General features: G+C 36.0%; 4 protein-coding genes across 8 annotated transcripts; 1 reads left to right on the plus strand and 3 right to left on the minus strand.

Moving 5' to 3' along the window:
- The first annotated feature begins 367 nt into the window (after positions 1–367).
- LOC114533684 (E3 ubiquitin-protein ligase CCNB1IP1-like) lies at positions 368–14,607 on the plus strand. Of its 2 annotated transcripts, XM_028555281.1 has the most exons (14): positions 368–562; positions 638–718; positions 819–834; positions 966–1,025; positions 3,593–3,663; positions 3,816–3,890; positions 4,171–4,285; positions 4,389–4,409; positions 4,495–4,586; positions 4,945–4,967; positions 5,085–5,188; positions 5,307–5,396; positions 5,920–6,065; positions 14,402–14,607. In XM_028555281.1, the coding sequence occupies exons 2-14, from the start codon at positions 656–658 to the stop codon at positions 14,405–14,407; spliced, it is 882 nt and encodes a 293-aa protein (XP_028411082.1). In that variant the 5' UTR covers positions 368–562; positions 638–655; the 3' UTR covers positions 14,408–14,607. The 2 variants fall into 2 exon arrangements, with proteins under 2 accessions (XP_028411082.1, XP_028411080.1); XM_028555279.1 differs by lacking the exon at positions 14,402–14,607 and having other exon boundaries at positions 5,920–6,121.
- On the minus strand, positions 826–3,291 carry LOC114533682. Its single transcript, XM_028555277.1, has 3 exons — positions 3,137–3,291; positions 2,513–3,019; positions 826–2,390 (listed from the first exon to the last, which is right to left on the minus strand). Exons 2-3 carry the CDS (start codon positions 2,977–2,979, stop codon positions 1,517–1,519), a joined length of 1,341 nt encoding a protein of 446 aa, XP_028411078.1. The 5' UTR covers positions 2,980–3,019; positions 3,137–3,291; the 3' UTR covers positions 826–1,516.
- Positions 6,277–20,493, minus strand: LOC114533679 (complement factor B-like). Of its 4 annotated transcripts, none has more exons than XM_028555272.1 (13): positions 12,167–12,227; positions 11,602–11,675; positions 11,188–11,394; positions 10,509–10,685; positions 10,228–10,413; positions 9,692–9,871; positions 9,360–9,536; positions 8,806–9,076; positions 8,528–8,655; positions 8,111–8,422; positions 7,811–7,933; positions 7,630–7,735; positions 6,277–7,015 (listed from the first exon to the last, which is right to left on the minus strand). In XM_028555272.1, exons 2-13 carry the CDS (start codon positions 11,669–11,671, stop codon positions 6,406–6,408), a joined length of 2,547 nt encoding a protein of 848 aa, XP_028411073.1. In that variant the 5' UTR covers positions 11,672–11,675; positions 12,167–12,227; the 3' UTR covers positions 6,277–6,405. The 4 variants fall into 4 exon arrangements, with proteins under 4 accessions (XP_028411073.1, XP_028411076.1, XP_028411074.1 ...); XM_028555275.1 differs by lacking the exon at positions 12,167–12,227 and adding an exon at positions 20,403–20,478 and having other exon boundaries at positions 6,278–7,015; XM_028555273.1 differs by lacking the exon at positions 12,167–12,227 and adding an exon at positions 20,403–20,493 and having other exon boundaries at positions 6,279–7,015; positions 11,188–11,391.
- Positions 14,619–19,955, minus strand: LOC114533680 (complement factor B-like). Its single transcript, XM_028555276.1, has 12 exons — positions 19,884–19,955; positions 19,434–19,637; positions 18,843–19,019; positions 18,562–18,747; positions 17,990–18,169; positions 17,658–17,834; positions 17,083–17,353; positions 16,805–16,932; positions 16,390–16,701; positions 16,074–16,196; positions 15,901–15,997; positions 14,619–15,282 (listed from the first exon to the last, which is right to left on the minus strand). The coding sequence occupies exons 1-12, from the start codon at positions 19,933–19,935 to the stop codon at positions 14,667–14,669; spliced, it is 2,523 nt and encodes an 840-aa protein (XP_028411077.1). The 5' UTR covers positions 19,936–19,955; the 3' UTR covers positions 14,619–14,666.
- Positions 20,494–20,974: the final 481 nt, after the last annotated feature.

Consider the following 20,974-nt stretch of genomic DNA (forward strand, 5'->3'; position numbering starts at 1 on the left):
AAACGGTGGATAAGCCAAAGTTTAAAAATACTCACATAGGTCTTGTGAATGATTGAACCTGCATCTTATGCATTTAATATGTACTTCCATTGACAAATAAACCTTTTACATCGAAATATTTCAGCTCAGTTGTTCAATAAATAGATAATTATCCACAAGATTTTAAAAATTTACAACTAAAGCACCATGCCCTTCGACATGTCCCCCTTCTTAGCAAATTTTAAACTTTTGCACTTTATAAGTCAATTCAAATTTTTTAATGATATGTGATTTCAATTGTTTTGGGTTTTTTGGACACCCTGTTGTGTAAACGGGGCCTACATTTGACGTCTAGAGACGTTTGAACTAAGCCATTTGGTCACAGAGTTCAGAGTTCAGAGTTAGCAAATTTTATGAGTAAGAGCAAAATGAGAAAGCTCCGAGCATGCGCAACCAATCATGATGGCGACGTGGCGGGAAATTTAAAATCCATTCAATCAAAGATTCAGTCTAAAAATTAGTGCTGGAAAAACAAAATATTTTGGATAATCGATAAAGTACGTTATTAAAAGGAGATCTAAAGGTAAGTATTATTAATTATTACTTTCAAATCTGACGTATTTTGCATAAACGTCTCACATTTTCATTTATTTTGTAGATATGTCAGATTTCAAACATGGATAACGACCTTCTTTGTAATTTTAGAAAATGTAGGAAACGCCTAAGCTCTTTCTCTTGGGTAAATAAACTGTTGACATCTTACATAGTTCATGCAAAATATTTACGACAACTGGCACCATTTTCTAATCTGTATCTGTATTTGTTTTCTAAAAATATAGGTTACTTCTTGTTCGCGTATCCTTTTTTAAACTTAAAAACAATTTTCTACAATCATCATTTCTATTACTATACGATTGTAACCACAATGCAAAGGAATTTATTTTAGTAAGTAGCTACTAGTTAATTTTCTTAACTTTATTGCTAAGATATATTTTGTGATGAGGATGGTACTAGAGAGTTCAACAAAGCGTATGTTTGCCCTGCTTGTAAGTATTTTACTTTTTACTGCATCATTTTACACTGGTGTTATTTGCAGCCTACTAAACTACACTATTCAACTGTAATTTTCTTATCACATTGCTTACTCACATTATACATAATAGCTTCTGTGATTCAAAAAGTCTGAACAATCTTTAAGCATTGATCTATAGGCAATTACTCAAATTCTCTGTAGAGGTCTATGTAGATGGTCTACTATTATCTATTTTCCTATAAAAGCTTTTTCCTTAGGTTAAAAAAGGCAGTTTTTCTAGAAATCTTTTTGGGTTTGTAGTTCTAACAGTACTTGTGTTAAAATATATCAACAATTGGGTTTCACAACAGCACTTGCATACATTCGTGCTTCATTCATGTCTGGTAGTTCTTCCCAGACTTGCTCAGAGAAGTGAAAAGCCTCAGCTGACCTAAGATAATCTTTTCCATCATTCCCACCCATCACAACAAGAACATCTCCTGTAACAACTGCTGTACACCCTCGTCATTTGTGCTTCATGGATGGCAAATATTTGGATTCCCCTGTGGTTAGATTGTACGTCACAACAGTATCTTTACTAGATCTCCCATCAAGAACTATGACATTGTTTTGCCAAAGGACTGTTGCCATCTCATCAACAGCATAGGGTAAAGGTGTCATCATCTTCCATTCTTTGGTAAGAAAATCATACATCATGACAGTGTTCTGTGAGGTAGGAGCACATCCTCCAAAGATAAAAAGTTTTTCTTCAAAGAGTTCCATAGTATGATCATATCTTGGTTTTGGCATTGTTGTTAGGATTTTTGTAGAGTATGGAGGGACCAATGAAATCTCATAAACTTTGTTACTATACTGATTTATACCCATTGAGCCTCCACTCAAAATTAAGCTATCTTCATAAACAACTGATGCATGGCTGGACAACAATTCAGGAAGCTTAACAAGACTAATATTCCATTTTCCTGGTTGGTCACACAAACTTGATTCAATTGTATTTGTGGGTTTATTATTTACAGTTGTCCCTCCTGCAATAATTACTTCACCTCTATATATATCTGCAGATGCTTGGGACCGACATGTCAACATTGGATTTAGCAATGTCCATCTTTTCTGTGTCCAGGAAAAGATTTCCACAGAATTGATAACCTTTCTATTTTTATAACCACCAACAATAACAATACTTCTTCTTTTACTCAACTGTTCATCTGTCTTTATTTCTTTGGGTTGTTCAACTTCAGTCATTATCTGTGAAACCATCATCATGATTTTGTCTATCTTCAAACTGAGATCATCAGCCTGCCTCTGAAGCGTTGTGTTGCCTTCTTTAATTTCTTGGACTTCTTGCTTCAACTGACTACAATCATGACACTGCAGTCGTCTAAAATAGATCATGTAAAATAATAATCAATTGTTTTAGGGCAGATTAACTTTGCATGCATGCAGTGGCTCTGGCAAATACAAGTTGCTATTAACTGATAATGTAAACATCTTAGCTCTTACCTAAACTCACAGACCTCTGCTTCATGATGTAACTTATCTTGTCTATTCATGATAACCTCACAGCGTTCATTAGAGCATTTCACAGCTGCAAAGCCACAAATATTGATATGATGATTTAAATCACTTAGCTTCATAACATGACGGCAGCCACGACTAAAGAAATCACAGCGAATTCTGAGCTCAGATAAATACTCGATTACAATTCTTGGTGCGTGAACTAATGTATCCGCAGTCAACTCATCCTGACATGTTGGACAGTTGAGGGTGTTCATTAGATGTTTAGTAATACAAACTTTACAGAAATAATGTTGGTTATTTCGACACATGACTGGATCATTAAGAACGTTCATACATATCGGGCAATGGAAACTAGGACTGATAGAATTTGCAAGTTCAAAGCGACTGTCCTCATATCCCAGTTGTTCCTTCCATGCTTCTTTTTTGCGGCCTTCGTCTAACCCTGCCATAATTTCGTTTCTCTTGTTCTGTGACTAGGAATACCCCGCCCTGTGGAAGAAACAAGACGTAATAAATGCTTTAATCCTTTTATCCATATTCTTTCAGAAATACTTTATAAAAGGTCATCAATAAACTTTAACAAATTAGAACGAGAACTAGCCCCACCTGCTGCATGATATCGTCATTCTTAAAATGTTTGTGTTGCTGTGAACTGCATCTAAATCATGTATTTTGGTGATCGGTCGAGGTTGATCAGAATCAACAGATGTGTTTTACTTTTATCTTTGTGAGCGTTGGTTGGTTGGCTGGGTCTGGTGTCACGTAAACGTGCGTCACGATGCATCACATGATTAATGTGTCTTAACCAGTTCACTGGTCTTAACCTCCGTTTCGGGTTTGCCACACCGCTAAAGCCCGTTACCACTAGGCAAATTTATTCGCGTGAACAGATAAAAAGTAGGAAGTGTTTCTACTTTTTTGCAGCGAATTTTTCAAACTCGCAAACCAGTAACATCACTGGATTTCAGAGTCGCTTCGCGTTGCGCGAATGAATTCCCCTAGTGGAAAATGGGCTTTACGCATGCGATTTACCATAAAATGGAACACTTACATCACTTACAGGTGAGACGAATTTGTCAGGGAAGTTTGATATCGTTCGAATCGATCTTCACCCAACAGAGCAATACAAATCGGTAGGAATCAGTTAAAATCCTGTAATTTAGCGCTCAGTATTTTATATACATGCACTAGATCAAAAACAGCTCATTTACACTGCTGATAACTCTTATCCAAAGTATATTTTATTAATCAGTGATAGAAATCTTAGATATTCTTTGTCTCGTAGATGATTCTTGCAGGACAACGACCCGAGACAATAATGGAGATTTGTTCCAGAGCTTTATCATTTTGGACATACCAGGTATAAAGCAAGGCTAATGACCCCCTGTGCACGAGATTCGGTGTAGTGCACTACTACCTATAACATTAAGATAGAGAAAATATTGAAGCTTGCTACTGGCACATGAACTGATGCACGATACAACCAGTCAACCGAAATGCTCTTATCAACCAAGAAACTTTGCAAATCTAGAGAATTTTTTATGACTTCCGAAGATGGTTAAGTATCTAATGTTACAATGCTGTATAAATAATAAATATTACCAGTTAAAACAAACTCTCTTTGCCGGAATTTCTTCCAGGCGCATCAAGAACGCACGTACCAAGAATATGTTTCAAGTAAATCAAAAGAGAAAAATATTCAATTGGAAAATTATTACGAACAATTGATTGCAAAATCACAGCAAGAAATATCTTGTATCCTTTTATTTCAGCAGCAGAATATAGCTACATCTTGCGACGAAGATTTTCAATTTCATATAGAACAATTCTTTAACTAGCACGTTTTTAACAACTACAGCATTAAAGTCTGAAATTTCAAGTAAGTGCATCACATATTCACAATCCTTTGCTTTTTTTCAGCAACAATAGAAAGGAATAATACTGAATATTGTATTTTTAAAAAGATAAAGTAAAAGAACTGGACGAGACGAGGAAGCGATTACACGAAGCTTCTGAGAAATTGCAAGAAAGAAGTCGACAACATCAAAAACTTCAGGTTTGCTGATGCAATGTTTTCAAAATTATAATGAAATTTTGTAAAATTGTGCAGCACGATGCCGCATGCAGAAACTTCCTGGGTAAAACGACGTATCATCAAATGTAAATTGCCCCACAGCCGCCAGCCGGTAGCTATAGCTTTTCCCACCTGATGATTTCTCAATGTTACATATCGAATGAGAAAAATACTTGTACCTACTTTCCAGTAATAATTGATAAAGAAATTGATTTTTTCTTCGCCGAATCGCCTATACCCCGCTCCAAAACCAATATGCTTTAGTCTACAACCTAATTCCATATTTCCATTGTTTTTCTCGTGTTGACAAACATTAATTTAGTGACAATCTCTTGTTTAGGTTATGTATGATACTTTGAGAAGGTAATGCCAGTAAGATAATCAATTGTTCAGAGATATAACTATTGATTTGACCCTTTTGTGCCTACCGAATACCCAATGCGGTAAATTGTGTTTCATATCATAACTTTATGTGCAAAGGAAATCCATCAATCACTCTGTATTCAACTATGGCGAAGGTTCACTCACTGCTGATGTCGGGCGAAGAAGAAGTGCCTTTGATTTGACATTAGGAACTGCGGCAGGTAAAGCTCCTGAGTTAAGAAAGCACCATTATGATACCCTATAGACTAGCAAACGGGCCACCTGTAGCCAAGTTCTAGACTGTAGTCTACCAGATGGTTTTTAATTTTGATTTTATAGATATATTATCGCGAAATAGCCATTCTAACAGTCTGGTTGATCTAAGCCGTATTCCTGGGAATAATAACGCATTGGTAAATTTACCTGAAAGTACGTGTTTCAAGTGAAAATTCTTTATTAATTTATATCAGTTCCCAGCCTGAAATATTCGCCATTCTCTTCCCGGACATAATGCTTGATAACACAGTTAGGAACCATGTATTTGTGAGTGGGTGAATGTCATATATACCAGGCTAAATCAGAGTTGAATTCTTAACTGATGCACTCTTTGTTGGCTGGAAGAGAACCTGTAGCCCATGCACCCTACCATTGGGCAGAATTGCGCGCGTTTTGTTTCTCGGAGACTACATAACGAAATTTTGCCGTCCGCACCCCAAAATTGTTTAAATAAATATCTTGTACGCCTATGACGAGGCAGAGCATGAGGTCTGAAACTAATGATTGTGCTTCGCCGCAACTTTTGGTTATCCTGATGAAGATCGAGGCGTTGATCTAACTTCAGTTGAAAAATAAATCAAACTATCTAGAATAACAACTCAATTAAAATGAAATTTTTCTTGGACACTGCTGGAAACACACCCGCATGTTGATGACTTTAATATATTATTCTTAGAAGAGTTTGTTTGGAAGCCAACGTCTACAGTGGAGGATCAATGTGAGGTACACACCCCCCTGCACATTGAAGCACAATCTCTGCACAATCAGGCTCATTTGGAAATTCCGGGATCAGGAATAAAGCGACGTCTTGGAATCAAGAAGATGTGAAATTGTATGTGCATTAATGATTTTTTGCTCTCTTTATGATATCATACTGTTTCAAGCGCTGTTTTTCATGTGCTTTTTATTTATTGTTAGACTTATATTTATACAAGGGTTCGAAATTGATTTCCGCCACGCACACGAGACTTAATATATATAGAAAGATTTTAGAATACGTTTGCAATAAAAAACTTTCTTACATATCGAGTTACAAAATAGACAAATACTCTAGCAGTATTCAAGTATACAGTAAACCTTGGAACTCTTTTAGGTCCAAAGTTATAATAGAAACAACTTTTCATACAAATTGCGTGATGTCATTTAAACAAAATAGAAAAAGTTAGGATCTCATTATCATATCTATAAAGTCTATAAACGGGGAGACTTTGGTGTAGAAGCCAGCTTCTCCCTTTTGTGCACAGCCATAGCCCCAGCTTACGATGCCAACTTGGAACCAACGCAATTTGCCGCTTACTGGATGTTGATAAAGCACCATGGCTGGACCACCACTGTCGCCTGTGCATGCATCATTCTTCCCTGTGATATCTCCAGCACAGAACTGTGTCGTGCTGTTAAAATACCATTTGCCTTTATCGTGATCTTTTTCAGTCTTGTTTTTTACACTGTCTTCACAAAATTCATTTGCTTTCAACGGTAGCTGTAGTTCTTTAAGTTTCTTTGAGATTTCGTAACCAGCGTGTTCATTTGGTTTGCGCGGTGTGGTTCTACCCCATCCAACTACGTACACCTGCCTGCTATTTTGAAATATATTCGTGTTTATTTCACGGGGGAGGCAGATTGCTTGTTGGTTTCTTGTAAAGCGTTTTAGTTTCGGGATTTTAATCAGTGCGATATCGTTTTTAAAGTTTTTGGAATTGTAATCAGGGTGGATATAAAGCCCAAGACTCGTGTACACCGTTATTTTTCTGTCTTGGAATGCCACTTGAACACTATATAAATAAAGATTCCACTTAGCTTCCTGTGATAATGTGAATAGTGTTGATACCTCCGGCGAGCTAGAGTCGTATATGAGCTATCAGCCGGTACATACAACGAGAGCGAGTGGTATCATTGTTGTATAATATAGCTACTTACTATAACTAGATCGGCTATTTTGATTTAATTTCAGTCAAATGTTGTACGCTGAATGTTGTCTACATGAACAAAAACTGCTTTTTGTCAGTTCTGCATACCCTTAAATATTTTTACACCATATTTTGTTGATTTGTTTTAAATCTCTGGGAACTGAACATTCAAAAAGTGTTTTCATTTCCTCTTTATTACTCCCAAGCAAAACTGGCCATGATATCTGGTGAGTATCTCCACCAATCATATTGCAGAATAGCTGATATATAGTGAGTAGCTATACTATAACGATATTTATGATATGAGTGGTGATTCACAGGAACTTCACGCGACGACGAACATGAAAAATGGTGAATAAATGGCATGATCTGTTTCTTTGCTCGAGCTATGCACGCCATTTATTTTCCATTTCCACGTCGTCCTGACTCTCTTGATGTTTCCGTCCCGAGTCTAAATCTGACTTTCAACACAAACTTACGCTTGTGGCTGGTTTTTTTTCCTGTCAACACAATGAGCTGCAGTTAATACAAATTCTTGCGAAATTAATGTTCCACCACAGAGCGACGGCTTAGCTATATGACCATCTAAATAAAAATAAAATCGTCAAATCAAACAAGTGTTGTTTTTGATAATATATCATGCTAAAACGTCATGCTTACTTGTGATCAAGACTTGTACTGCCCATGGCCAGTTTGAATTGCGTTCATCTGTCACTCTTCCACCAACGATTCGAGCTCTGACGTCATACGGTTTAAATGGCGAGCGTCCACATTCCGAGAAATCTAAAAATAATTTATGTAGCAAACTACGTATAAGAAAGACAACGTTCCGTCAAGGCTGCGTTATTAAAGTATCTTTTTATTGTTTTGGATGTCGCATTTTAGTCACAGACCTCCCTAACCCACTATAGACTCTATTTCTACATTCTATTTCATTTTTTAGAATGCTTTCGCTCTTACCTCTTAAAGGCATGTTGACAAGTTTCTTTTTAACTTTATTTAAATCTTTGTAGCTCTCTATGGTAAAAATGTTTTCATCTTTAGATGCTAATGCTCTCAAGGATTCGTGTCTGACTTTCTTCCCTATACCAATAACATATATTTCTACATTTTCGTTTTTGAGGCGATCAGCGGCCTTCTTTGGCGATCCTCCGACATTTGATTCTCCATCTGTCACAATAAACATGGCCTTTGTGGTGTTATATCTCACGGATGATGGAAGAATGACGTTTTCAACTTTTTCTAAGGCCAACCTTGTGGCTGTTCCGCCTCCTAAAATGACAGTTAATTTTGAAGTCTGCTTCAGTCCACAGAGAGACTAACTACCATGGGCGTCTTTAGTACAAAGCAAAGTCGCCTAATAATCAACATACGTACGTGTATATTTGATTTCTCTAATCTTTTTCAACGCATCATTTTTTGTTTCTACTGAAGCAGAGGTAAAGGTGAACTGGACGTCTGCACGTGTTCCATACGTGACACATGCTATTCGTGTTCCATCTGGTCTAAAAGAATGAAATATCTCATTGACGTCATTAAACTTAATGGCAAATCAGATCGATGTTGTAAACACCAATGTCGCATGAGTCATAAAAAATTGGTTAAACTCATCTGAATTAAACTTTCTTAACATTTCTATATAGTTAATCAGTTACCTTCTATCAACGCCAAATATATTAACCAATGTTTCCACGAACCCCCTTGCGATCTCAAAATTTTTCTCTTTAATACTACTTGAAGTATCCAGCACAAAAATTAGGTCCAGTCCATTTTTATATTTCAAGTTGAGCGCACGTGCTCTGGTATCATACACTGGACATGAGACGTTGGTTCCTGAGCATGTTGTTTGTAGCAGGGAATTAACAAATTCTTCACCCAGGAGTTTTGCTGTCTCGTTGATTGGACGGAAGACTTTGAAGTCTTTATCTGGAAAAGTATGATTAGCCTCAAGGTTAGAGAGACACTTAAATGGCTAAAATGAGGGCTTTGATGAAAACTCAAATTTTCTGAGTGTCTCGGGCTGCGGAGGTTTAAAATATACTAAGGTCAAGGATTGCATAAAAATTGAGTGAGGTTCCGTATGAAAACGACTTATGGGGAGTAAAGATGATATTACGAGGACTTGTTGTATAAAAATATCAATCAATGACCGAGTATTTTAGTAATTCTCGTTGGTTCACTTATCAATTGATCAAATTGAATTTCTTACCAACACATCTAGGAGGTTCTCCACTCCAAGTTTTATTGTTCAAACATGTTCTGCTCTGTGAACCTTGGAAGAGTTTTAAACCATTCTTGCATGTGTAGTAAACAACGTCTCCTTCGTTGTAGTCTTTTCCTGATTTTATTGCACCGACAGGGGTTCCTGGATCTCGGCAATATGAGCCTGGCAAGACACGGTGATATTCTGGTCTGGTTTTTACTCTCACATAAAGTAACATCTTTCTATTTCAAACTCCCAAACTCTATTCTAATCTCCAAATCTAATCCTAATCTAATTATTTTTTAATCTAAAACTCTAATCCAGTAGGTACAGCTTACTTCCATCATCACAAACAGTGGCAGATCCGTTCCACGTTTTATCATCTTGACATGTTCTTTTTCTTGATCCATACAAAGTAAATCCAGAGTTACAGAAAAACTCGACAGTGGAGCCAATAAAAAAATTATTTCCAAATATTCGACCATGCTGTGGTATGTCTGGCCTTGGACAACGCTTCTCTAGGATATGAATTAGATTAAAGAATCCTAAGTTGTCATATGAGAGAAAATAACTTAACTTGCATGCATCTAACACGCGAGTCTTAAGCGCCACATTAACGTCACAACCGTGAACATTTCCTTAACTGACCATCTGCATCTTTTCTCTGACGTTTATTAAAATCTCGTGGTAATTTTCGTGCGTCTTTTGGGATTTTTTTTAGAAATTTTCAAGAACAAGCATAAAGCAATGTTAAAAAAAATTCTGAAAGTAGGATATCGCGCCAAGGTGCCATTTAAAGAATACAATCCTCCATCGGCTCACATGCAGATCCAATTTGTTCAGTCTCACTACAATCTGTATTCTAAAATCTTACTTCTACAAAATGGTCGGCGATTTGTCGACCAAGATCCGTGCAAACAAACGATATCTTCTTCACCAAAAAGTTCATAATTTTCATCACACTCAAAGGAGATCGTCGTAAATTCTTCGAATAGTGTATCACTGAATGTTACATTTCCATTTAATATCTCTCTAAATCCCGGGTCGGAGCATTTATTCTCTGGAAAGATGTTTATATGAAGATGGTTATTTGATTTGTAAGACATTCAAATATGCACCACAGCTAGACTAGGTTCATTATAACTTCATTCTTACTTTGACAAGAGATACGTGACTTTCCACCACTCCAACGTAAATTTCTTCTGCATTTCCGCTGTTTTCTGGAACCCTTTATGCTGAAGCCAACATCACACGTATAGACCGCTACGGACCCTACTGAGGTTGCAGGATACTTCACAGTGCCATTTCTTAACCCTGGTGGTTTACCACATCCTGATATGGATAGTAAATGATAATAAATAATAGCGAATAATAACAATATGGATAGTAAATGATAATGAATGATAGCAAATGATAACAATATGGATAGTAAATGATAATGAATGATAGTAAATGATAATGAATGATAGCGAATGATAACAATAGAAACGACTACAAAATGTTATGAAATGCGGCCAAGAGCTGAGAAGAAGAACGATCGATTAAATTTCGGTGACATGCTTCGGTTGAGAATCAGATGTTCTTAGAGTGGCAGTGTTGGCAAATGGTTATAAATATACACCCTCCATGACGGTGGTCACGAAAATATTTTGCAAACCTAAATCATATAATGTTTGCTCACAACCCCGGTTTCCCAGCCAAACACAATATGCTTGATTTTCATAAACACTCGTGCTCGTTAAAGCTCCTTAGTTGGTGAAGCGGGAGAACGATATCTTCTTTCCCTACGGTGTCGAATTCAATATGATGATAATATTGAAATGGAGTTATATACCTCTACATTTGGGAACTTCATAGTTAGATATATTCCTCAGAATCTTGCAAGATAAATCTTTGATATTTTTTCCTCTGGTGAAGTAATATCCATTTTCACACATCAATGTCACGTGATTCGCCTTGCGTTGTTTGCTGGCAAATATCGTGTGTGCTGGTAGTTTGATGTGTTTTAATGATCTTCCACATCGCCGTCTTCCGTTCACTTATGAAAAGATCAAATAAATAAAGTTTTCATAGTTCTTTAAAAATACATATGTTACCCAATCGAGCTTACATCTTTAACTATGATTCATAAGTTCTAGTCTGTGCACACCGCAGATGCAATATAATAACATTGTTAGATCATAGGTTAGATTTCAACAAATACCACTATAGTCTTGTGTAGTCCTACTAGTTTTATATTATGACTTACCTGATGTGAAGAGGAAAAACAAGCCAACTATAGTAACCAACTGCAACCACTTACCACAGGTCTTTCTCATGTTTCTAAGAAATGTAGCGATAGAAAAATTCTTAGAAAAGAAAGATGTCACTTCAGTACTCAAAACTAAATTATAAGAATACCACAATATAACCACAAGATATTCTTTATAACCATGAAACTTCTTGCACAGAATTTAGCAAAATGCTCTGTCTTGACAAACGTAAAGGCCCTGACAGAAACATCTATCCCTATCGTTCCCATCTCTTCTCATTATCATGTTTTGACACCATGGTACTATATACATAAGGTAGTAATTTCAAATTGTAAATAAAAAGATGTTTCATTTCGTATGTTTCATATATCCAGCATGCATAAACCAAAACATTAAATCACCACTACATTTGCAGATGATCGCAATCTTGCTATTGCTACACGATATATTTATTTACATGTTTTTATGCTTAAATATAGTCAATATATTCTCAACATCAGCTTATTTTTTCTCTATACCTCAACTAGACACTTACATCACACCAAATTGCGGCTTACTCACCAAATTTTGCAGCTCAATTACGTTAAAAGACTTCGCTAATGCTTTGAGTTAAAACTTGTATCTTCCCTATATGAAACAGGCGACTACTTCCCGTAATATAACGCCAGTCTATTGCTGGCGAATATGAACCAATCTTTCAACACTTGTCCGTAGTTAGCTGATGTAGACAACAAAAAGTTGATGAATAACCCCTAATTTCTTTCAGATAATTTGTTAAAATATACTGATAAAATAACTATTGGCGTTGTTTTTAATCCTGTAGTGTATTTTTGATAATCGCAGTCACGCGTACAGCCATGAGCCAGGCCTAGGGTGTATACTAACAGTTGACATATCTTGATATATCTAGCTGGGGTCACTAGTCGGAAACGAAAGAAAGACAAGTACTGAATCGGGGTCAAAATGCCAAGTACGAGACTCAATTTTTATATCCGGTGATTTAAATCGTCGAGATGACTTCGAAACGTCGTTTTTATTCATTTTATTTTAAAAAAGTATAAATTTATAGTATAAATCAACAATATTGTCTATTGAACTGAGGAACAACTTCATTGAGTAACTACATGATCTACGATTATCTTAACGGAATAAAAAGCACGTAAAATTTGAAAGACGTCATCATATATATAGAAAAAGAGAAAGATTCTTGTCAGGTTTACACATCCAATTATCTAATCAAATTAAATCTAATTCATTTGTTGATTGTAGTCAGTCGAAAACACGCAATATTGCATGGGTTGGTTCACTTGGTTGGCTGTGTTTTACCCCTGTGGTTTTACAGGGTTGTGTTACCAGTGTTGGGGAATGTAAGCAATTATTCCAGAGAAATACGCGTGTATAAAGATCGAAATCTTATTTTTCCGACTTCAAAGAATATTTTAGAAACAGGCTTCAGTCGCCATAATTGTTTCAACTGTCTTTCAATCAAGAACATTTTCAAACGTCAAGAATCGAAGAGTGCATGGCTTCAGCGACCGTCAGCAAAAGTGCAAAACGGACATGAAATATATCACCCCATACTGTGAAATAACCTCAATTGTGCGTCATAATGGTTTAAGTTTACATCTGGAACGAGGTTTTACAAAAACAAAACACATTTTACTAGTATACGTTAGATCAACGGTCGACTGCATTGAGGTACATTTAAAAGTGAAATGATGGATTACACAATTCATATTGTGGTTATTATTACATTGGTCAATTCGTTATGGTGTGCGTGTGTTAGTAACGCATTTAACCCACGCGGAAATTGTAAGTATACAAAGAGAATGACAGAGCTTTGTAAATATTCATTCAATGAACAACATTTGAATTTCAATTTGGACGAATTAACCGAAAAAAAACTATACAAACTGCAGCTAGGCTTATTTGTCAGCATTTGCCCGATGTCTAAGAATCGTGATTAATTTCATTTTATATAATAATCCTAATAATAATCTCAGTAATAATCACAGGCAATGGTAATTGTCGATATTATAACCGATGATAAGCTAAGAATGCCGGAGACAATATTATTGCGAAATAACCATTCTAACAGTCTGGTTGATCTGAGCCGTATTGCTGGTAATAATAACGCATTGGTAAATTTATCTGAAAGTACGTGTTTCAAGTATAAAATTTCTTTATTAATTTAAATGTGTTCCCAGCCTGAAATATTCGCCATTCCCTTCAGACATAATGCTTGATAACACAGTTGATGAACCATGTATTTGTGAGTGGGTGAATGTCATGCAAATATACCAGGCTAAATCAGAGTTGAATTCTCAACTGACCACCCTTTGTTGGCTGGAAGAGCGGGGCCTAGACTAAGTAACGAAATTTTGCCGTCCGCACCCCAAAATTGTTTAAATAAATATCTTGTACGCCTCTGACGAGGCAGAGCATGAGGTCTGAAACTAATGATTGTCGCCGCAACTTTTGGTTATCCTGATGAAGATCGAGGCGTTGACCAAACTTCAGTTGAAAAGTAAATCAAAATATCTAGAATAACCTGTCTGAAATTACAGGATTGAAGAACTGCATTCTCTTAACTCAATTGAATTGAAAATTTCCCTGGACAATGTTGATGACTTTAATATATTATTCTTAGAAGAGTTTGTTTGGAAGCCAACGTCTACAGTGGAGGATCAATGTGAGGTACACACCCCCCTGCATATTGAAGCACAATCTCTGCACAATCAGGCTCATTTGGAAATTCCGGGATCAGGAATAAAGCGACGTCTTGGAATCAAAAAGATGTGAAATTGTATGAGTTATATTTATACAAGGGTTCAAAATTGATTTCCGCCACGCACACGAGACTTAATATATATATAGAAAGATTTTAGAATACGTTTGCAATAAAAAACTTTCTTATATATCGAGTTACAACATAGGCAAATACTCTAGTAGTATTCAAGTATACAATAAACCTTGGAACTCTTTTAGGTCCAAAGTTATATTAAAAATTAAAAACAACTTTTCATACAAATTACATGATGTCATTTAAACATAGAAAAAGTTAGGATCTCATTATCATATCTATAAAGTCTATAAACGGCGAGACTTTGGTGTAGAAGCCAACTTCCCCCTTTTGTGCACAACCATCACCCCAGCTTACGATGCCAACTTGGAACCAACGGAATTTGCCGCTTACTGGATGTTGATAAAGCACCATGGCTGGACCACCACTGTCACTTTTGCATGCATCATTCTTCCCTGTGATATCTCCAGCACAGAACTGTGTCGTGCTGTTAAAATACCATTTGCCTTTATCCTTAGGCTTAGCTTTTTCAGTCTTGTTTTTTACACTGTCTTCACAAAATTCATTTGCTTTCAAAGGTAGCTTTACTTCTTTAAGTTTCTTTGAGATTTCGTTACCAGCGTCTTCTTTTTGTTTGCTCGGTGTGGTTCTACCCCATCCAACTACGTACACCTGCCTGCTATTTTGAAATATATTCGTGTTTATTTCACGGGGGAGGCAGATTGCTTGTTGGTTTCTTGTAAAGCGTTTTAGTTTCGGAATTTTAATCAGTGCGATATCGTTTTTGTAGTTTTTGGAATTGTAATCAGGGTGGATATAAAGCCCAAGACTCGTGTACACCGTTATTTTTCTGTCTTGGAATGCCACTTGAACACTATAAATAAAGATTCCACTTAAGTTCCTGTGATAATATGAATAGTGTTGATACCTCCGGCGAGCTAGAGTCGTATATGAGCTATCAGCCGGCACATACAACGAGGGCGAGTCGTATCATTGTTGTATAATATAGCTACTTACTATAACTAGATCGGCTATTTTGATTTAATTTCAGTCAAATGTTGTACGCTGAATGTTGTCTACATGAACAAAAACTGCTTTTTGTCAGTTCTGCTTACCCCTAAATATTTTTACCCCATATTTTGTTGATTTGTTTTAAATTTCTGGGAACTGAACATTCAAAAAGTGTTTTCATTTCCTCTTTATTATTTCCAAGCAAAACTGGTGGCCATGATATCTGGCGAGTATCTCCACCAATCAGATTGCAGAATAGCTGATATATAGTGAGTAACTATACTAAACGATATTTATGATATGAGTCACTGGTGATTGACAGGAACTTCATGCGACGACGAACATGAAAAATGGTGAATAAATGGCATGATCTGTTTCTTTGCTCGAGCTATGCACGCCATTTATTTTCCATTTCCACGTCGTTCTGACTCTCTTGATGTTTCCGTCCCCAGTCTAAATCTGACTTTCAACCCAAACTTACGCTGGTGGCTGGTTTTTTTTAACACAATGAGCTGCAGTTAATACAAATTCTTGCGAAATTAATGTTCCACCACAGAGCGACTTAACATTATTATTATCTAAATCAAAATAGAAATCGTCTAATCAAACAAGTGTTGTTTCTGATAATATATCATGCTAAAAAGCCATGCTTACTTGTGATCACCACTTGTACTGCCCATGGCCAGTTTGAATTGCGTTCATCTGTCACTCTTCCACCAACGATTCGAGCTCTGGCATTAACTGGTTTAAATGGCGAGCTTCCACATTCCGAGAAATCTAAAAATATGTAACAAACTGCGTATAAGAGAGACAACATCCTGTCAAGGCTCCGTTATTAAAGTATCTTTTATTGTTTTGGATGTCGCATTTTAGTCACAGACCTTCCTGACCCACTATAGACTCTATTTCTACATTCTATTTCATTTTCTTAGAATGCTTTCGTGAAGAATAGAAATTTTTTCGCTCTTACCTCTTAAAGGCATGTTGACAAGTTTCTTTTTAACTTTATTTAAATCTTTGTAACCCTTTATGGTAAAAATGTTTTCATCTTCAGAAGCTAATTCTCTCAAGGATTTGTGTCTGATTTTCTTCCCTATACCAATAACATATATTTCTACATTTTTCTTTTTGAGGCGATCAGCGGCCTCCTTTGGTGATCCTCCGACATTTGATTCTCCATCTGTCAGAATAAACATGGCCTTTGTGGTGTTATATCTTACAGATGATGGAAGAATGACTTTTTCAACTTTTTCTAAGGCCAACGTTGTGGCTGTTCCGCCTCCTAAAATGACAGTTAATTTTGAAATCTGCTTCAGTCCAGAAAGAGACTAACTATACCCTGTCTTTAGTACAAAGCAAAGTCGCCTAATAATCAACATACGTACGTGTGTATTTGATTTTTATAATCTTTTTCAACGTATCATTCTTTGTTTCTACTGAAGCAAAGGCAAAATTGAACTGGACGTCTGTACGTGTTCCATACGTAACACATCCTATTCGTGTTCCATCTGGTCTAAAAGAATGAAATATCTCATTGACGTCATTAAACTTAATGGCAAATCAGATCGATGTTGTAAACACCAATGTCGCATGAGTCATAAAAAAATGGTTAAACTCATCTGAATTAAACTTTATTAACATTTCTATATAGTTAATCAGTTACCTTCTATCAACGCCAAATATATTAACTAATGTTTCCAGGAACCCCCTTGCGATCTCAAAATTTTTCTTTTTAATACTACTTGAAGTATCTAGCACAAAAATTAGGTCCAGTCCATTTTTATATTTCAAGTTGAGCGCACGTGCTCTGGTATCATACTTTGGACATGAGACGTTGGTTCCTGAGCATGTTGTTTGCAGCAATGAATTAACAAATTCTTCACCAAGGAGTTTTGCTGTCTCGTCGATCGAACGGAAGACTTGGAAGTCTTTATCTAAAATGAAAAAGTATGATTAGTCTCATGTCAAGGTTAGGAAAATACTTGAATCAGGAATTTGATTTAGGTTTTTCTTTTTCAACAGATATAGCCTCGCATTTTCTGAATTCTTGGGCGGCGGAGGTTTAAAATACACCAAGGTCAAGGATTGCATATAAGAATCGAATGAGATCGCTTATGAAAACAGCATATAATTGAGTCAGATTCTTTATAAAAACAACTGATACTCTTGAATCAATGACCGAGTATTTTAGCAATTCTCGTTGGTTCACTTATCAATTGATCAAATTGAATTTCTTACCAACACATCTAGGAGGTTCTCCACTCCAAGTTTTATTGTTCAAACATGTTCTGCTCTGCGAACCTTGGAAGAGTTTTAAACCATTCTTGCATGTGTAGTAAACAACGTCTCCTTCGTTGTAGTCTTTTCCTGATTTTATTGCACCGACAGGGATTCCTGGATCTCGGCAATATGAGCCTGGCAAGAGACGGTGATATTCTGGTCTGGTTTTTACTCTCACATAAAGTAACATCTTTCTATTTCAAACTCTCTAACTCTATTTTAATCTCCAAATCTAATCCTAATCTAATTATTTTTTAATCTAAAACTCTAATCCAGTAAGTACAGCTTACTTCCATCATCACAAACGGCGGCAGATCCGTTCCACGTTTTATCATCTTGACATGTTCTTTTTCTTGATCCATACAAAGTAAATCCAGAGTTACAGAAAAACTCGACAGTGGAGCCAATAAAAAAATTATTTCCAAATATTCGACCATGCTGTGGTATGTCTGGCCTTGGACAACGCTTCTCTAGGATATGAATTAGATTAAAGATTCCTAAGTTGTCATATGAGAGAAAATAACTTAACTTGCATGCATCTAACACGCGAGTCTTAAACGCCACATTAACGTCACCACCGTAAATAAAATAAACATTTCCTTAACTGAACATCTGCGTCTTCTCTCTGACGTTTCTTAATATCTCGTGCTAAATTTCGTGCCTCTTTTGTGATTTTTTTTAGAATTTTTCAATTATTGAAAGATCAATTTCAATTGTTGAAAGATCAAGAGTAATGTTGAAAAAAATTCTGAATGTAGGATATCGCGCTCAGGTGCCATTTAAAAAATGCAATCCTCCATCGGCTCACATGCAGATTCAATTAGTTAAGCTCACTAGAATACAGCGCTAATAAAAATCTTACTTCTACAAAATGGTCGGCGATTTGTCGACCAAGATCCGTGCAAACAAACAATATCTTCTTCACCAAAAAGTTCATAATTTTCATCACACTCAAAGGAGATCGTCGTAAATTCTTCGAATAGTGTATCACTGAATGTTACATTTCCATTTAATATCTTTCTAAATCCCGGGTCGGAGCATTTATTCTCTGGAAAGATGTTTATATGAAGATGGTTATATGATTTGTAAGACATTCAAATATGCACCACAGCTAGACTAAGTTCATTATAACCTCATTCTTACTTTGACAAGAGATACGTGACTTTCCACCACTCCAACGTAAATCTCGTCTGCATATCCGCTGTTTTCTGGAACCCTTTATGCTGAAGCCAACATCACACGTATAGACCGCTACGGACCCTACTGAGATTGCTGGATACTTCACTGTGCCATTTCTTAACTCTGGTGGTTTACCACATCCTGATATGGATAGTAAATGATGATGAATGATAGTAAATGATAATGAATGATAGTAAATAATAATGAATGATAGTAAATGATAATGAATGATAGCGAATGATAACAATAGAAACGACTACAAAATGTTATGAAATGTGGCCAAGAGCTGAGAAGAAGAACGATTAAATTTCGGTGACATGCTTCGGTTGAGATGTTCTTAGAGTGGCAGTGGTCACGAAAATATTTTGCAAACCTAAATGATATAATGTTTGCTCGCAAACCCCGGTTCAGTTTTCAGCCAATCACAATATGCTTGGTTTTTATCAACACTCGTGCTCGTTAAAGCTCCTTAGTTGGTGAAGCGGGAGAACGATATCTTCTTTCTCTGCGGTGTCGAATTCAATATGATGATAATATTGAAATGGAGTTATATACCTCTACATTTGGGAACTTCGTAGTTAGATATATTCCTCAGAATCTTGCAAGATAAATCTTTGATATTTTTTCCTCTGGTGAAGTAATATCCATTTTCACACATCAATGTCACGTGATTCGCCTTGCGTTGTTTGCTGGCAAATATCGTGTGTGCTGGTAGTTTGATGTGTTTTAATGATCTTCCACATCGCCGTCTTCCGTTCACTTATGAAAAGATCAAATAAATAATGTTTTCATAGGTCTCTAAAAATACATATGTTACCCAATCGAGCTTACATCTTTGACTTTGTGGTTCATTGATGGTGATAGAGAGATGATAAACTATGATTTATAAGTTCTAGTCTGTGCGCACCACAGATGCAAAATAATTCATTGTTAGATCATAGGTTAGATTTCAACAAATACCACTATAGTCTTGTGTAGTCTTACTAGTTTTATATTATGACTTACCTGATGTGAAGTGGAAAAACAAGCCAAGTATAGTAACCAACTGCAACCACATTAACCACTTACCACAGGTCATGTTTCTAAGAAATGTAGCGATAGAAAAATTCTTAGAAAAGAAAGATGTTATTTCAGTACTCAAATAAAACTAAATTATGAGAATACCACAATATCACCACAAGATATTCTTTATAACTACGAAACTTCTTGCACAGAATTTAGCAAAATGATCTGTCTTGACAAACGTAAAGGCCCTGACAGAAACATCTATCCCTATATCGTTCCCATCTCTTCTCATTATCATGTTTTGACACCATGGTACTATTTACATAAGGTGGTAATTTCAAATTGTAAATGAGAAGATGTTTCATTTCGTATGTTTCATATATCCAGCATGCATAAACCAAAACATTAAATCACCACTGCAGTTGCAGATGATTGTAATCCTTCTATTGCTACACGATATATGTCAATATATTCTCAACATCAGCTTATTTTTTCTCTATACCTCAACTAGACACTTACATCACGCCAAATTGCGGCTTACTCGCCAAATTTTGCAACTCAATTACGTTAAAAGACTTCGTTGTGCTTTGTATTTTAAACTTGTATCTTCCCTATATGAAACAGGCGACTACTTTTCGTAATATAACGCCAGTCTATTACTGGGAAATGTTGAACCAATCTTTCAATACTTGTCCGTAGCTGTTGTACACAACAAAAAGTTGATGAATACCCTAGTTTTTTTCAGATAATTTATCAAAATATACCGATAAAATAATTATTGGCGTTGTTTTTAAACCTGTAGCGTATTTTTTATAATCTTAGTCACGCGTACAGCCAGGCCTAGGGTGTATACTATCAGTTAATAATTTGATATATCTAGCTAGGTTTATTCGGGAACAAAAGAAAGACAATAGTGGTACGGGGTCAAAATGCCAAATACGAGACTTTCAATATATTCAAATTTTTATACCCGGTGATTGAAAAAGTCGAGATGACTTCGAAACGTCGTTTTTATTGATTTTATTTTTAAAATTTATAGTATAAAATAATAAATCAACAATATTGTCTATTGAACTGAAGAACAACTTCAT

Source organism: Dendronephthya gigantea, unplaced genomic scaffold (genome assembly GCF_004324835.1).
Source record: "Dendronephthya gigantea isolate DGI-Jeju-01 unplaced genomic scaffold, DenGig_1.0 000093F, whole genome shotgun sequence".
Lineage (NCBI taxonomy): Eukaryota > Metazoa > Cnidaria > Anthozoa > Malacalcyonacea > Nephtheidae > Dendronephthya > Dendronephthya gigantea.

Excerpts from the sequence above, each read along its gene's own strand:
- LOC114533684 (XM_028555281.1), top strand. The coding sequence starts at position 656 with ATGGATAACGACCTTCTTTGTAATTTTAGAAAATGTAGGAAACGCCTA. Across the intron at positions 4,286-4,388 it reads ATCACAGCAAGAAATATCTT|CATTAAAGTCTGAAATTTCA; the intron begins GTATCCTTTTAT and ends TAACAACTACAG. Across the intron at positions 4,587-4,944 it reads GACAACATCAAAAACTTCAG|GTTATGTATGATACTTTGAG; the intron begins GTTTGCTGATGC and ends TCTCTTGTTTAG.
- LOC114533682 (XM_028555277.1), bottom strand. The coding sequence starts at position 2,979 with ATGGCAGGGTTAGACGAAGGCCGCAAAAAAGAAGCATGGAAGGAACAA. Across the intron at positions 2,391-2,512 it reads GCAGAGGTCTGTGAGTTTAG|ACGACTGCAGTGTCATGATT; the intron begins GTAAGAGCTAAG and ends GATCTATTTTAG.
- LOC114533679 (XM_028555272.1), bottom strand. The coding sequence starts at position 11,671 with ATGAGAAAGACCTGTGGTAAGTGGTTGCAGTTGGTTACTATAGTTGGC. Across the intron at positions 11,395-11,601 it reads GTTTTTCCTCTTCACATCAG|AAGTGAACGGAAGACGGCGA; the intron begins GTAAGTCATAAT and ends TGATCTTTTCAT. Across the intron at positions 10,414-10,508 it reads GTCACGTATCTCTTGTCAAA|AGAATAAATGCTCCGACCCG; the intron begins GTAAGAATGAAG and ends ACATCTTTCCAG.
- LOC114533680 (XM_028555276.1), bottom strand. The coding sequence starts at position 19,935 with ATGTGGTTGCAGTTGGTTACTATACTTGGCTTGTTTTTCCACTTCACA. Across the intron at positions 19,020-19,433 it reads CGAAGTTCCCAAATGTAGAG|GATGTGGTAAACCACCAGAG; the intron begins GTATATAACTCC and ends TATCCATATCAG. Across the intron at positions 17,835-17,989 it reads CGCCGTTTGTGATGATGGAA|GCTCATATTGCCGAGATCCA; the intron begins GTAAGCTGTACT and ends GTCTCTTGCCAG.